The sequence below is a fragment of the Panthera onca genome, chromosome D1, assembly GCF_046562875.1.
Source record: "Panthera onca isolate mPanOnc1 chromosome D1, mPanOnc1 haplotype 2, whole genome shotgun sequence".
In the NCBI taxonomy this organism is placed as follows: domain Eukaryota; kingdom Metazoa; phylum Chordata; class Mammalia; order Carnivora; family Felidae; genus Panthera; species Panthera onca.
The window spans coordinates 66,118,918-66,134,999 of NC_138348.1; the positions used below are offsets into that span (position 1 = coordinate 66,118,918).

The following is a 16,082-nucleotide window of genomic DNA, read 5'->3' on the forward strand; positions in this document are numbered from 1 at the left end:
AGTAAAAAAAAAAAAAAAAAAACTACTGGGAGTACATAAAAATAAAAAGCTTCTGCAGCACAAAGGAAACAATCAACAAAACTAAAAGGCAACCTATGAAATGGGAGAAGATACTTGCAAATGACACATCTGATAACAGCTTAGTATCCAAAATATATAAAGAATTTACACAACTCAACACCAAGAAAACAAATAATCCAATTAAAAAATGGGCAGAAGACATGAACAGACATTTCTCCAAAGTAGATATACAGATGGCTAACAGACACATGAAAAGATGCTCAATCAGCATCAGTCCTTGTTAGGGAAATGCAAATTAAAACTACAATGAGATTTCACCTCACATACTTGTTAGAATGGCTAAAATCAACAACAGAAGAAACAACACATGTTGGCGAGGATGTGAAGAACTCTCCTGAACTGTTGGTGGGAATGCAAACTGGTGTAGCCACTATAAAAAACAGTAGGGAGGGTCCTCAAAAAATGAAAAATAGCCTATAACCTAGTAATTGCACTACTGGGTATTTAACTCAAAAGATACAAAAACACTTATTCAAGGGGCACCTGGGTGGCTCAGCTGGTTAAGCATCCAACTTTGGCTCAGATCACGGTCTCATGGTTTGTGAGTTCGACCCCACATCAGGCTCTGTGCTGACAGCTCAGAGCCCAGAGCCTGCTTTGGCTACTGTGTCTTCCTCTCTCTGCCCCTTCCCGGCTCACACTTTGTCTCTCAAAAATAAACAAACATTAAAAAAATATATTTAAAAAACAAACAAAAACACTTATTCAAAGGGATGCATACACCCCTATGTTTACTGCAGTATTATATACAATAGTCAAATTATGGAAGCAGCTCAAGTGTTCATCGAATGATGAATGGATACAGATGTGGTATATATACACAATAGAGTATTATTCAGCCATAAAAAAGAATGAAACCATGCCATTTGCAATAACATGGAGGGAGGCAGAGACTACAATGCTAAGTAAAATAGTTAGAGAAAGACAAATACCTTATGATTTCACTCAGATGTGGAATTTAAGAAACAAATAGGCAAAGGTAAAAAAAGAGAGACACAAACCAAGAAACAGACTTATAAAAAAACTGTATAGTGACAGATAGTGACTACATATATCATGGGGGAAGCACTGAGTAATGTATAGAATTGGTGTATCACTACTTTGTACATTAGAAACTAATGCAACGTTGTATTAACAGTGCATCACTTGGGAGAGGAATAAAAAAAGAAGGAAAATCTTAATTCCTAAGTAAAAATGAAGTATTTGTCAAGTCCAAGGGAAAAAAATATACATGTATGTGTGTGTGTATAAAATTACAGAAAGTAAACATTTTTAATCAGTGATTAATTCACGATTATGAGCTTTATCAATTATATTCCACAGTCAAGCTCATTTAGCTTATTCTATGTTTTATATAAAATTATTCTTTTTCTCCACAGCACCACAATGACAACTGTAAAAAATTAATCTGAATCTCTCCTCAGTGGCAAAGTAGAATAATTCTATCTACTTTGCAAGGTTGTTAGAGGGATTACATAAGATAATATGTGAGAAATCCACAGCCCTGTGCATCTCTCACTGTAAGTTCTTAGTAAACGGCATTATCTGACTTTAAGAATTTGTGTATCCAAATTTAAAGCATCTTAATGAAATCCTTTCCAGCCATGTTTAATTAAGTCTCTTCCGTTTGTGAAAATTAACCAGAACATACACCTGACTGCAGTTAAATGTTTTTATCTAATAGGTTAGCTTTTCTACTGTGGTAGGTATTCTGTGGAGAAGAAGTTGTTTCACTCATCACCTACCACCACCTCAAATAATTCAAATAATATATAATTATCTCACACAATGAAAGCTTTGACAAAATTTCATTCTCTGTGTGACCATAATTTTATTATGACTCTTCTAACTCCTCAATCTCTTTAGATACTAACTTTACTGAAGAGTTTTGCTTTTGTTCTTTGGTCCCTTTGTAGAGAGAAAGATGCAGGTATGTTTGGCAGGTGGGTGGGTTGACAGAGATGCCATATGAAAAAGATTATCTAATGAAATGGTCACAATTGATAATAATGAAAATATTACCTGTTGAGCTCGAGTGACCATCTCCTTATAGATACTATCCAGGCTGACATTTGATAAAGTGGTTAATGCTGATACAATTGTTTCTGCTTGTGCTTTGTCAAATCCTGTAGAGAGCAAATACATATGTGTGTATATATATACATATATATATATATATATATATATATATATATATATATATATATATTTTTTTTTTTTTTTTTTTTTTTTTTAACGTTTATTTTTGAGAGAGAGACAGAGCATGAACAGGGGAGGGTCAGAGAGAGAGGGAGACACAGACTCCAAAACAGGCTCCAGGCTCGGAGCCGTCAGCACAGAGCCATCAGCACAGAGCCCGACGCTGGGCTCCAACTCACAGACTGCGAGATCACGACCTGAGCCGAAGTGGGACGTGTACCGACTGAGCCACCCAGGCGCCCAACATATGTTTATATTTTTAAAAAATGATATCCATATCAACATAGACAGCTAGAATAACTTTCCTCATCATTTAAATTTTTTACTTTTAAAAAAAATATTTGTTTATTTTTGAAAGAGGGAGAGATAGAGCATGAGTGGGGAAAGAGAGAGAGAGGGAGGGAGGGAGGGAGGGAGAGAGACAGACAGACAGACAGAAATCTGAAGCAGGCTCCAGGCTCTGAAGTGTCAGCACAGAGCCCAACGTGGGGCTCAAACTCACAAACCGTGAGATCATGACCTGATCCAAAGTCAGATGCTTAACCGACTGAGTCATGCAGGCACCCTTAATTTTTTTATTTTTTAAAAAATGGTTACAATAAAAAATTTCAGATTATGCTAAATTACTCTCTAAAAGCATTCTGCAATTTTAATTCCCACTGATCCATTTCCCCATATTTATATCAACACTGGATACTGCTAGTTTTTTTTTTTCAGTTTATAATTGGCATTAAAAAATGAAATGGCATAGCATTGTTATTTATACTTAAAATTTGCATTTCCTTAGTTAAGCACCTTACATATATTTATTGCCTATTTATATTTTTCTGTGTGCTATTTATGGCCTTTACCCATTTTCCTATAAGATACTGAACATTTCCTTATTGGTTCATATGAATTTTGTGTATTAAAGCAATAGGGTCATTATTATGTCTATTCCTAATATTTCTAACTTTACAGATGACACCCTTTGATATACAGATTTAAATATTTCAGTAGTCACATGTCAGTCTTTAGTTCACTGCTTTTGAGTTTTGTCTTGTTTCCTCAATCTAAAAGTCTTAAAGTATTCTAGCATTTTTTTTTAACTTTTCCCTCATATTTTTACATTTGACTTTTTTTTTAATGTTTATTTATTTTTGACAGAGAGAGAGCGAGAGAGAGAGCATGAGTGGGGGAGGGACAGAGAGAGAGGGAGACACAGAATCCAAAGCAAGCTCCAGGCTCTGAGCTGTCAGCACACAGCCCGACATGGGGCTCCAACTCATGGACCGCGAGATCATGACCCGAGCCGAAGTCGGATGCTCAAGTGACTGAGCCACCCAGGTAACCCATCCATTTGACTTTTAATCAACCTGGAATTTATTTTTTCAAATGGCTAGTCATGTATCATATCAATTTATTAAATAGCCCTTCCTTTCTCTAATTTGTAATGCCTTATTGTTTGCTAAAAATATCTATGTTTACCTATCTGAATACAACTCTATTTTATTAACCAACTTTTCTTATTTTTTACACTGTATTTATTTTTGAGAGAGAGTGACAGCATGTGCATGAGCAGGGAAGGGGCAGAGAGAGAGGGGGACAGAAGATCCAAAGCAGGCTCTGTGGTGACAGCAGTGAGCCTGACATGGGGCTCGAACTCATGAACTGTGAGATCATGACCTGAGCTGAAGCTGGACACTTAACTGACTGAGTCACCTAGGTGCCCCATTTATCAACTTTTCTATTCCTGTATTATCACACAATTTAGTTTAAATTATTGTTTTGACAACTGGTTATTTTTTGTGCTTGTTCCTTTTTCTTTTTTGCTATTCCCAAGCAGTCCTTGTACTTACACATGAACTTTAGTATCAGCCTAGAAACTCTGCAGTTTTTTTCTACATAATTGAAATCATACTGCATATGTAATGTTATATGTTCTCTATCTTGAGTATTTCTCATTATCAGTAAATATTCTTCAAGCAATACCATTTTCATGACTGTAAAATATTCCACTGTATGGATAGCACTTGTATTTCAACTGATTCTTAATTGTCCATAATAATGATACTGTCTTGACTAGGTAATTTACTATGACTGTTGTTAAATTCTTTCAAGAGTTATCCGTTTCTTACCATGAGTTTCCAAATCCTGAACCAGTGCATGGGTATCAAACGTTAATTTCCTTTGTTCTAAAGGAGTTAGGTCCACTCGCCTCATATCATATCCTTCCTTGGTTGTGGTGGTGAAAAAGTCTGAAAAGAGAAGACAGGGTTTTTTCCTTGTAGGAACTAACACAAGTGTGCCACTTTAGCTTCTCAAGCATTTCTCTCATCTATTTACAATACAGTTCTAGCTCTTCTACTTAGGAATTCTGTAATTTCAAGGAAGAAAACGGGTTCCTCTGAGCCTTGGACTCTTTTATCTGAAAAGTGTCTAAAAGTACTCTGTACACGGCATTCAATAAATGCTTCCTTTCCTTCTTTCAGTATGATGTTTTATTTGTTAAGAGTCAGTAAAAAGTTGTAATGTAATATACATCAAAAGCTTTGGATATCACCGTCACGTCTCTCATTACTGGAAGAGTGGAAACCATCCAACTCTCCTAGGTGCTAAGATGTCTTTCACAGAGCTATGATAATTATTTATACCTACATCCTCATATAAAGTAGCTTTTTGAACTCCCACTCTCCTACATATCCAGCTTATTTCCATCACAGTCCTCAGTTCTAATCTGAACTCGTCTTGTTTGTCTCTCTGAACCAGACTACAAGCTCTAGGACACTTTGTGTTTTTCATCACTGTATCTTCGGTACCTAGAACGGTACTCAGCAAATAACTGGGTCACAATATTTTGTTGAATCAATCAATGAATCTGATTTTAAATCCTGGAGTATTTACTAGAGGCAACACAAAAGCCCTAGCAAATTTCTTATCTTTGAAATAAATGTATCATTTCAATAAATTCCCAATTTTTAACCTAGACACAGTACGGTCCTTTTCCATATATTGCTGGCGAATTTCATTAAAAAGTATTCTCTTTCAGCAAGAACTCTGTTTACATTCAACTTCATTACTATTACTATATTTAAGTAAAATAACAGCTAATTAGTATAATTATTAATTGAACACAAGGTACTGTACTAGATGTTTTATATACTACAAAGGCAAGGTGGCATTATCCATTTTAGATAAGGTAAGTGAACCTAAGGTAAAGCATTTTACCTCCAGTCACAGACTCATTAGTGAATTCAGACTCAGGTCTTCTGACTCCAAAGCTCAGGCTCTGTCACCCTATGCTGTCTCTCTTTTTTATCCCAAACCACTTAATATACGTAGGTACTTAAAAAGACACAGCTGCAATCTCAAGTATTGCTTTTCTGGTAGGTACTGTAGGGAAAATGCAATTCTTTCCTATATCCTTCCAGCAATATCCTTCCAGCCAACAGACACTTGAGCACCAGGTACAGAGGATGATGAGAAAACCAGACATAACTGATGTCTTTGCTGACTTTGTGGACTAGTAAGTGGGCAGGAAAGATAGGTTTAAAAACAGTATCTAAATATAAACTCTAAATTCAAATGATGAAAAAGTGATGCCCAGTCCTTTAGATCAATTTATTTAAATACTCAGATAAATTGTTTAGAGATAATGGGAATCAGATGTAAAAGTGGATCAATTTTGAACACATACACACACATATTAGCACAGCAGTCAGCAATCTTTTTGGCTTTGAGTGCCATCTAGAAGAGTTCAGCAATGTGCCTGTGTGTCAATATTAGACCCGAGGAGGAAAAGAAAAAATTGGAGGAAAAAGAGGGGCAGATTTCAGCAATATTTCCAGTAACAATTGTATTAGGATTGATTAGTACCTGAAGTTATCTCTCCTTGATTAGAAGTTTAGTATTTTATTCAAGGTTTACTTGGTGGCGGAGGCGAGAGGGTAATATTTATATGACATGATACTGCTTTCACACCTAATACTTATCCTTAAAATTCTCATGTTATGGATGAGGAAAACAGGCTCAGAAGTGCTAAGTAACTGCCTGAGATGTTATGGTCTCAGAGCTAGGCAGGTTAGTGCACAACTCCTCTGATTTCAGTCAACAAACATTTGAATGCCTTTCACAAAAGGCAGCTTCCTACTGAATATGGGAGAGACACCAAATACCTAACACAGCCACAATCTGCAGGGTGCAGCTGCAGTCTCCTGTCTCCCCTCTTTGGCTCTCTGCTCTTAAGGATTCTTTTAACTCTTTAATTCTCTGAATAACTTAAGAAAGCTCTCCTTTTCTTTGCCTGCTCATGTTTATCCTTCTGAGTTCAGTTTGAATGTCTCCTCCTCCAGAAAGCCTGCCCAGACTGTCTTACGTCAGGTGTTGCTTGTTCACAGGATTCTAGAACAGTTTTGCCACACCTCATGAATTACACATTTATATGACTGTTAACTGCTTACAGTTGGCCTGACCTGAAATGCATGCTGTGTCTACCAAAAACCTGGGTCCGAGACAGCACCCAAATAACAGCTTAAGTCTGAACAAGCCACGAAAGAAACCAGAACTCTCAGAACACAGATTACTCCAGACAGACCTCGGAGAGGGAGGGGATTGCCAGCCTCATTTGATAATAAAAAGGAACCAAGCGCTGAGAAAGAAAAGCCCGAGGGACTCTAGTGGTGGAGCCAGGTGGGAGCCCCAGGCTTTCACGGGCTCGCTCTCAAAAGAGGAGAAGCGGTTCTCTACTCAGTCCTGGCCCCTCCCGCCCCAATCTAAGCGGGCGAGATGCAGCGGCGGGGTCGCCAGCACCAGGGACTGGGAGGGGCGTGGCACTCTTGTCTACCGCTCGCGGGAGCAGGCACGAACCACCCGCAATATCCCCAAATAGCACGCAGGCATCGACACCAAGCCGTCTCGTCTCACCTCTCCGCAGGGCCGGCGAGAAACGCCCGCCGAGGATGGAAACCCGGCGGCCGGCACGGCCGTCAGAGCACAGGAGCCGCCAAACACTGCGACTCCACATTTCCTGTTTTCAGGCTGGCGGGTGGAGGTGAGAGGCTGGCTGAATCACGCTCAGGCTTTCGGGCAAAGTAGTTCTGGCACCACGAGGATTCTGGGAAGTGTAGTTTTCGGCCTGCAGCAAAAGTCCTCCCCAGCAGATTCTAACCTCGGTACCGTTAAGACGGGCCTCTTTACAGACGGACCCACAGTTCGCGAGCATGGTTCACAGAGGCTCCGCTCCTTCCACCGCCCTTTCCCAACCGGCGCACGACGTTACCACTCTAAGAAAGCGGGACCTTGTCTGAGAACTTTCTGGCGCCCGTTTCCTAGCAATGAGGTACAGCTCAACAGCGGAAGTCCCCCGGGAAAACCCAGAGGCCATTACGCCCCTGGGTGTGGGATTGCGTCACACCCTTCCGCCCAGCAACCTGGGACCTGAAATCCTCATCCGCTGAGTATTCCGGGGAATCGCGCAGAAACCTGGGAAACGTAGTCCAGCGAGATGCTCATTCTTGCTGCTTCATGGCCTACTCCTTTGCCCTCTTGTGCACAGGAGGACGAACTGCAGTTAGTTTAGTTACGGTCTTGAGGGAAACAATTTCTCCGTTTCCAGAGCGGTGCTGCTTTTCGTCACTTACCCTCTGAGACTTGTTACCTCAGACTTTGTTCCACACGGAAAAAATGTTAGAAGTAACAACACACAGTAATTCTGGGGTTCAAATATGTTGATATGTTCTTCGTAAATTCTAAAGTGGTACACAATGGTTGGGTTTTAGTGGCTTAATTATTCTCACAAGGATGTAAACAGTTACTCTAAGATTTTTCTAGCTATTTGTTTTCAAAGCTTTGTCAGCATCAGTTGCATAACAAGCACCATTGTAAGCACTGAGGCACATTAAAGAACAGCACTTGATTCCTGCCAGCAAGGGCTTTAACAGGCAATTTATGGAGAGGGAATATAAGTGGTTATTTAAAAATTGAAAAACAAAACAAAACTCAGTTTAATCTCACCAGTTAAATGAAAAAACAAACCTAAAGATATACCAGTTTTACTGATTAAAATTAAAAAAAAATTATTGATGCCAGCAAATATGCAATTACATCGGGTCACTTACACTGCTGGCAAGAATGTAAGTTAGTACCTTTAGAAAGCAATTTAATAATATATATGAAATTCTAATAAAAATGAATAGCCAGAGGTTCACTTCTAACAATCTGTTCTGAGAAAAAATAACCTTAACTGTAGCTAAGATTTTTAAGAATTAAAACCCTGGAATGTTACTTATAATAGTAAAACTTTAGAAATAATTTAAATATTCAAGGTGATTCAGCAACTTGCACAAATGTTCCAAATTGGAATAGTATACAGTCATATAATTGGAATTATTATACAAATGGGAATATTATAGAATCATGGAATATTCTATGAGCGTCACTATAGATGAGGGAGCATGGGGCGGGCTAAGGACAAAGTGCAAGCTAGCATCCCCCCTCCCACTCCCAAGGTGGGATGTGTGTGATATTCCTCAGGCACTTCTGGCTGACCAAGGACAAAGGAAAGGAAAGAAAACAAATGGCCAATTGATAGAGATCACAGTCATACAGACCATGGGTTTCCATCAGTTTACAAATATTTTAGTAAGTTACAAGAAAAAGGCAATCTTATCTATTCTCCTAATCTCCAGAAGCCTGTAGACTGTTTCCTGGAGCCCCAACATCACCCCTCCATAGTGATAATGGGAAACAAAGGCAAGAAGGAAATGGCAGGTAAAATTAAATTCTCAAATACAGAGTATAATATTTCTCCAGGAACCCCCTACTGTCTTAATGTTAATGCCTACTAGAGGGACAACAATCTTAGCTTGACAATAGCAAGTTTTTGGGTATCTTAGGAGTCGTCTTTAGCATATCAAAGTCCCTCTGGAGGCCTCCCTTTTGACTTTACCTTCCCAACTCCATAGTATAAAACCAGCCATTCTTCACAGCACCGACATAGCTCTTTCTGTCCACGGGTCGTGTTCTGTACGTTAATAAAATCACTTTTTTGCACCAAAGATGTCTTCAAGAATTCTTTCTTGGTCACCAGCTCCCGAGCCCCCACCATCACCCCAAAACCTCATCGGTATGATATCATTATTTAAAAAAATTCTTTATATATACACACATATATCAAAGTTATGACATATACACATGCGTATATTTATACATATACATATATGTATATATATGTATACATATATGCACATCATATATATATATATATATCTCCAATATGATTGTAATTCTGCCTAATGTTATGATGATTACTGTTCTGGAGAAGCTTACAGACTACTGGAGGATAAAGACCAGTAAGTGGGACCACAATATTTTTAATTACCTAAAGTAATGATTATGAAAAAAGCTACACCTCTTTATACATTAATATTTATTGGTTATTATTTACATTACTGTAAAACTCCACAACAGAAATGAAGTTTTGATTAGTCACGTGACCAAAGCTGCGCCAATCATTCTCTTTCATGGACCGAGCAAGCCGAGTCAGGAATTCTTAATCATCTTCTGAAGCTGGTTGGCACTACAGCAAGTGAATTTGGGAGCTGAGACAGCCATACTCTGACAATGGGCAGGAGAAGTGCACAGAAGTAGAAGCAGGAATAGCAGATAGAGCGAGAGTCCAGACAGTATTCAGCTAACAGATCTAACCACTCCCTGAGACCTCCCTGATGTACCTGTGTGTGTTTCCAAACTCTCCATTGTTGCTTTCCATTTGTATGTGAAAGCCTTAATTTATAAAAATATTTTCACATATATTTGTTAATATTTCCTCATAAGTTTGTTGGCAGGAATAAAAGACGTAATGCATGTAAAATAATTAGCACAGTGCCTGGTGCATATAAACACCCAATAAGCAAGAGCTACTTTTATTAATAATGCCTGTTGACTTTACTCAATATTGGGAAGTAATTCTCCGTGAGTCTCTCACATTTCTGCATGTCTTGCACACAGAGGCCCTCCCTGCCTTTTGCTATGGACTCTCTTTTTAAAGAATTTTGTATAATGAGGAGACTTGGGAAATTCAGTGTCCTTCTGGAGCAAAACGTCCCATGCTTATTGCCTATTATAAAAGATTTGGGTTTTTCTGCTCAGAGTTCCTCTCTGTGATGTAGTGCACACTCAGGCACACGCCTGGGCCTGTGTATGTCACCACCATGGGAGTGAGGGCTGGGGGAGCTGCGTAATATGCGGAGGCTCAGGCCGCTGGCCATGCCTTAAGTAATTACATCCTGTCTCTGGCCAAGGAGTCTCGTGTCTTCCGTCAGCATTCATGAAATTGTGGCTGGCTAACTTGTTATTTGCAAATAGGGTAAGATCTCAGACCCTTCACAGTTCTTAACAATCACTGCCTTTCTAGACTTGAAGACAATTTTCATTTTTTCAGTTTCACTCACAGAAATCTCTGAGTGCCAGCTAGCTTTAAGGCTAGATGTTGTGAGGAGTGCAAAGAAACACAGCTCAGGGGCTCCTGGGTGGCTCAGTCGGCTAAGTGACCAACTCTTGATTCCGGCTCAGGTCACAATTTCCTGGATCCTGAGTTCGAGCCCCACATCAGCCTCTGTGCTGACATTGCGGAGCCTGCTTAGGATTCTCTCTCTTTCACTTTCTCACTCCCTCTGTCTCTCCCTCTCTCTCTTGCTCCTCTCTTGTCGTGTGCATACACACGCTCTCTGTCTCTCTCTCGAAATAAAGAATAAATTAAAAAAAAACTTAAAAGAAACATAGCTTGATCAATTGTTTGTGTTCCTACTATTTGCAAAGATTTCTGCTCTCTGAGAACTTGTAACCTAGTTGGGAGAATAGAACAAGTATACCAATAACTTCCACACAATGCAGTGATGGACTAGTGCCATCTAAGTGTTATAGAGAAGAAATCCTTCAGTTCAATTGTGGATGATAGTTCCCAGTCATGGTTATCGAGGAGAGAGAAGATTTAAGCCCTGTGTTAATGGCTTTTCTTAGGCACAGATTGTAGGGATAAGATCTAGGAGAAAGGATTGGCGTAAACAAGGATAATTTAGTAATCTCCACAGTCCTCACTTCGGGGCTTTTACAAATGGTATTCCCTCAACTTGGAGCACTTTCTCCTCCTCTTTACCTGGTGAATTCTTTCCTATCCTTCAGACCCTAGTTTAAATGCCAGCTCTTTTGTGCCCCCGGTCACATGTAGACTTCGTGTTTTTGTTACGAACTCCTGTAGGAACCTGTGTCCCTGCCCGTGCCCCTGCACTTCCTATTTGTATCCTCCATGATGGCAGAGACACATCTGTCACTGTTTTCTCCAACACCTGGCATCATGCCTGGCTCATAACGAGCCTTCGGTAAACGTGTGTTGAATGAACCAATACATGTTCGAAATATAGTCATAGTTTGGTGAGGAGATCTGACAGACTGGGGCACAGGATTCATTTGGAAGATTGGCTGGGATGGGTGGAGATAAAACTGAAAACAAGAATAAAAAGACTAAGGAAGTGAGTTTGTACAGTAGACTCTCAGGAGACTTGGAAAGTTTTAAAAAAATCATTTATTTTAAAAACATGCTTATTTATTTATTTTGAGAGAGAAAGAGCACATGGAAGAGCAGGAGAAGGGGAGAGGGAAAGGGGGAGGGAGAGAGAAAATCTCAGGTTCCGTGCTGTCAGCACAGAGCCCCACGCAGGGCTCGATCTCACCAACTGTGAGATCATGAGCTGAGTCGAAATAAAAAGTTGTACACTTAGCTGACTGCACCGCCCAGGTACCTCTAGACCTCAGAGATTTCCAAACAAAAACAGGAAATGAAAGTCTTGAGGACAAAATGTTGATATTGAAACAGGACTCTGGAAGCGTCTCAGAGAAGTTATTACACGAAATGAGATACTCATTTTTATCACTCACAGATATTCTGCAGACCTGAGCTGAAATCAAGAGTCGGGTGCCTAACCTACTGAGCTACCCAGGTGCCCTGATTTGAGTTTTTAAACCCAAACTGATAAAAGCCGGTTTGAGTACCTTTCCAGGAAACACTTTTTGCCATTCAGTAGTACAGGCTTATGAATCATTGCTCTTCTCAGTGTCTGAAGATGTGGCCTGGCCATGAGAAGTGCTCTCTCTCAGAGAGCAGCCTAGTTTATCCACACCTCAGAGGCCAAAAGTGTAGCAGGGGAGTGGGTCTTACCTTTTTCATTGTGAAGGACCACTGTTAATTATGTTTTTATTCCTATGAATCCCAAATTTAAAGCTATCTTACACTCTTTACCAACTGCATACATGAAGCCATTACTTAATTTCCTATTTTTTTAGCATTTTAAGACATTTTAAGACACATGGTACCACTTAGTGAGTGGGACATATGTAGTGCTGATCCAACACTTTGCTGATGATGTCCAACTAAAGGCGAAAATACTTGCCAATTTCTTTGGTGGTTTTCAGTTTCATCTCCAGTGATGGTACAATTTCCTCAGGCATTGTGAAATTCCAAGTCCCTCCTGAGGACCCCAATACTTTTCTTCTGAGGCCCAGAGGTCTGGGAAGCCAGGCTGGACATAATTGCAAGAGATGGCCAGTAGCCTTCCAGCTCTGTGACTGTAGCTCTGGTGACCTCAGGGAGAGAAGATGCAGCTTGGACCACTCCTTGCATTATCCTTTTCTCTCAGAATAGGTGATCTGAAGGAATCCAAATGCATTTTTTAAAGCAGGTGAATGAGGATTTGAGACACAGATGGGACCCAATGGGCTCCTTTTCCTTCCCTAGTTTACTCTGAGTTTTTGACACTAGAGGGAGTATGTGGACAGAACAGAAGACCATCCTTTGTCTTTATTTCTGCAACTAATTTTACAGTTTTTGTGAATCCTTGAGTCAGAAGAGCCCATTGTCACAAAAGTTGTGTGCTATTTTATATTTCATTTCACACTTTCACGGCTTGAAAGTGACCATCCTCTATCCCCTACAAATCTGGGACCTTTTTTTCCTGATTGTACTAGGGAGCTGGCACTGACACAATGCACCCAATACAAGTTTGCTGATTACAGCAAAGAGAAAGATGAAAAGAAAAGGAAAGAAAAAGAAAACAAAAGAATTGGTAAAACATTATTATATTTTGCAATGTTACATCATACCTGACAGTGTCTCTCATTGATTATTCATTTATTCCTTCAACTAATCCATACTGAGCACTATTTATGGTATCAGACACTGTGCTAAGCCATGAGGATCCAGACATAAGACACAGTCCTACCCTCAGATTGCTATCAGCCTAACTGTAGTCAATACTATGATGAAGGAGAAGGGTGCCAAGGGGATGTGTAAGAGAGGCTTATACTACCCAAAGCAGGAAGCAAGCCCTGGGAAGTCTTTCATTTGCAAGGATGAGTAAAAAAATTATTTAGTTAAGTGGAGTTGGTGGATAGTGGTATGAAGTGTGCAAAAAGCAACAGCGCTTGCAAAAGCCCAGAAGTACACGTGGGAGAGTCTGATTCTTTTGAGAGAATGGCTGGTGGAGAGAATGGGCTGAGGATAGAGGGATTCAGAGGCTGGGGTTGGAACAGGTGGGGCTGGCCCTCAAGCTCTCTTTGACTCCTTTTGTGGCTATGGAGGATTCACTGAAGTGTGTTAGGCTGGGGAGTGTCATTAAAAAGAAAGGGTGTTTGCCTGTTCTTTACTCAGTCCTTTAGTCTAGACTTCTGGGAATCAGGGCCATGCATTTCACCGAGGTCTCTTGTCCTAGATACCAACCTGGAGGATCTTCGAGAGCCAGGATCTTTCCTGGCCAGAGATAAACCCTTGCCTGGCAGAGTTCGTAGCTCCAGCCTCAAGGTGCCTGATCAGAGAAACCTTCCTCATGGGATGGCTTGGCTGCCTTGAATCTCAAAGGAACCTGCCTGGGAAAAAGGACTTCAGGGTCTCCTCATCTTCAGGGCCAATTTCTGCACTGGTGTTGGCAAATCTCGCCAAAGCCTCACGTGGCTCATGTCCTCCCTTCCCTAACCATGGAGTGGGACATTCATCTCCAAAGAACTTCTGATACGTTGCTTTATCTCTTCATGGGAGCCCATTCATATACATGAACGCATTTGAGCTCCTTAGCAACTTCATGAGTTGGGGATTATTGCTCCTATTTCACAGGTGGGAAAACTGAGGTTCAGAAGACTGAAGTGACCTGTGTCTCAGGTCACAGAGCAAGTAAGGAGTGGAGATCAGAACTGAACGCACTGCACATGGTACACAGAAGTCGCACCATCACTTTCCCCTCCACCATTTATTTTCATCGGGCACAGGGCACAAACTGTGAAATCATGGCTACTGTTAGGGACACATGACCTCTCATCCTCCAAGAGGCTATTTCACATCTTTTTTCATTCATTCAGTATGTAAACTCTCTAAGACAGGGGTGGCAAATAGGTTTCATCTTCATGACAACTCTTTTCGATGGACCGCTCAGAAGAAAGCATTGGATTGTACAAGGCCACATCCCGGTGCAGTAGGAAAGAACACTACTGTTGATTGGCAATGTCTGCTATGGATCTAGGAGAGGGAAGGGGCAGGACATATGCCATTTCTAGTAGATAAAGATCATGCTTCCCTTGGGTTTCCACAATCCTGCGCTAGGTCGTGATATGTCCACTGACACCCACCTTCACCCCCAATATTCATTTTGCTCACTTTCCCTTATTCCTTCCCTTCCCTGCAGGACCTGTCCCTGCCCATTTAATACTAGCTTCAATGGACTGAGCAGGTAGGGTGTGAAGCTGTGCACATATTATTGCCAGGCCTCACAACAAGCCTGCAAGGTAGGTAGAGATAAGAACAAGGTTTAGAGAGGTTACATAACTTGTTTAAGGGCACACTACGAGGAAGTTAGAGTTTGAACCCTGAACCAAAAATAAGCGTTGTGTATTTGTGGTGGGCCACGAGTCCCTTCTTATTTACTGTTTGTTCTGACCCTCACAACAGCCCTGGGAGGTAGTTCTCTGGGTTTGCAGCTGAGGGATCCTGAGGCTCTGAGAGAAGTCAAGCTGGCTTGTAAGCTGCGGAGCCCTGACTTCAGACTCTGGGTTTAGGGCTTCACCTGCCTGCTCCGCCAGGTTCTCCAGAGGAGCCCTGGACTCCACACAGCCCTTGCGGAAGCTGATCTCACCACTGTGGTGAGAATTTGGGGGCCCTTGATTAATTTTGCCAAGTCATCCTGACCCTGTTTTCAGCTCTCATCATCAAGAAAGTCATTCTTTAACTAGTAGCTTCTTTTTCTGTAACTTAGCCTCTTTCCTTTAAAAACAATTATCTTTTTGAGGTGAGATTCACATAACATAAAATTAAGCATTTTATTTTTTAATATTTAAAAAAAAATTTAAGTTATTTGTTTATTTATTTATTTTGAGAGAGAGAGAGAGTACATAAGTGGGAGGAAGAGCAGAGAGAGAGGGAGACAGAGAATTCCAAGCAGGTCCCACACTGTCAGCATGGAGCCGATGCAGGGCTTAAACACACAAACCACGAAATCACGCCCTGAGCTGAAATCAAGAGTCAGACACAACTGACCTAGCCACCCAGGCACCCCCAAATTAAGCATTTTAAAGTGAGCAATTCAGTATCATTTAATACATTCACAATGTTTTACAACCATCGCCTCTATCTAGTTCCAAAATGTTTCCATCACTGCAATGTAAAACCCTTTACCTAGTAAGCAGGGTTTCTCTGCCCCCTGCTCTTCAGCCCTTAGCTACCATCACTCTGCATTCTGTCTCTGTGGATTTGTCTATTTTGGGTGTTTCATATGAAATCGATTGGA

At 40.6% G+C, this 16,082-nt stretch overlaps 1 protein-coding gene across 4 annotated transcripts in view; it reads right to left on the bottom strand.

The window, feature by feature from the left end:
- CCDC90B (coiled-coil domain containing 90B) overlaps positions 1-7,688 on the bottom strand; it is a 46,055-nt gene extending 38,367 nt beyond the window's left edge. Inside the window, exons 1-3 of one of the 4 annotated variants that reach the window (XM_060605491.3) lie at positions 7,183-7,686; positions 4,398-4,517; positions 2,104-2,207 (exon numbers count right to left, since the gene is read on the bottom strand). In XM_060605491.3, coding sequence (XP_060461474.1) covers positions 2,104-2,207; positions 4,398-4,517; positions 7,183-7,282 — 324 coding nt within the window. In that variant the 5' untranslated portion in view covers positions 7,283-7,686. Of the gene's footprint in view, positions 1-2,103; positions 2,208-4,397; positions 4,518-7,182 lie in introns of all 4 variants that reach the window. The other 3 variants (XM_060605490.3, XM_060605493.3, XM_060605492.3) reach the window with 3 other exon arrangements.
- Between the last annotated feature and the right edge of the window lie 8,394 nt (positions 7,689-16,082).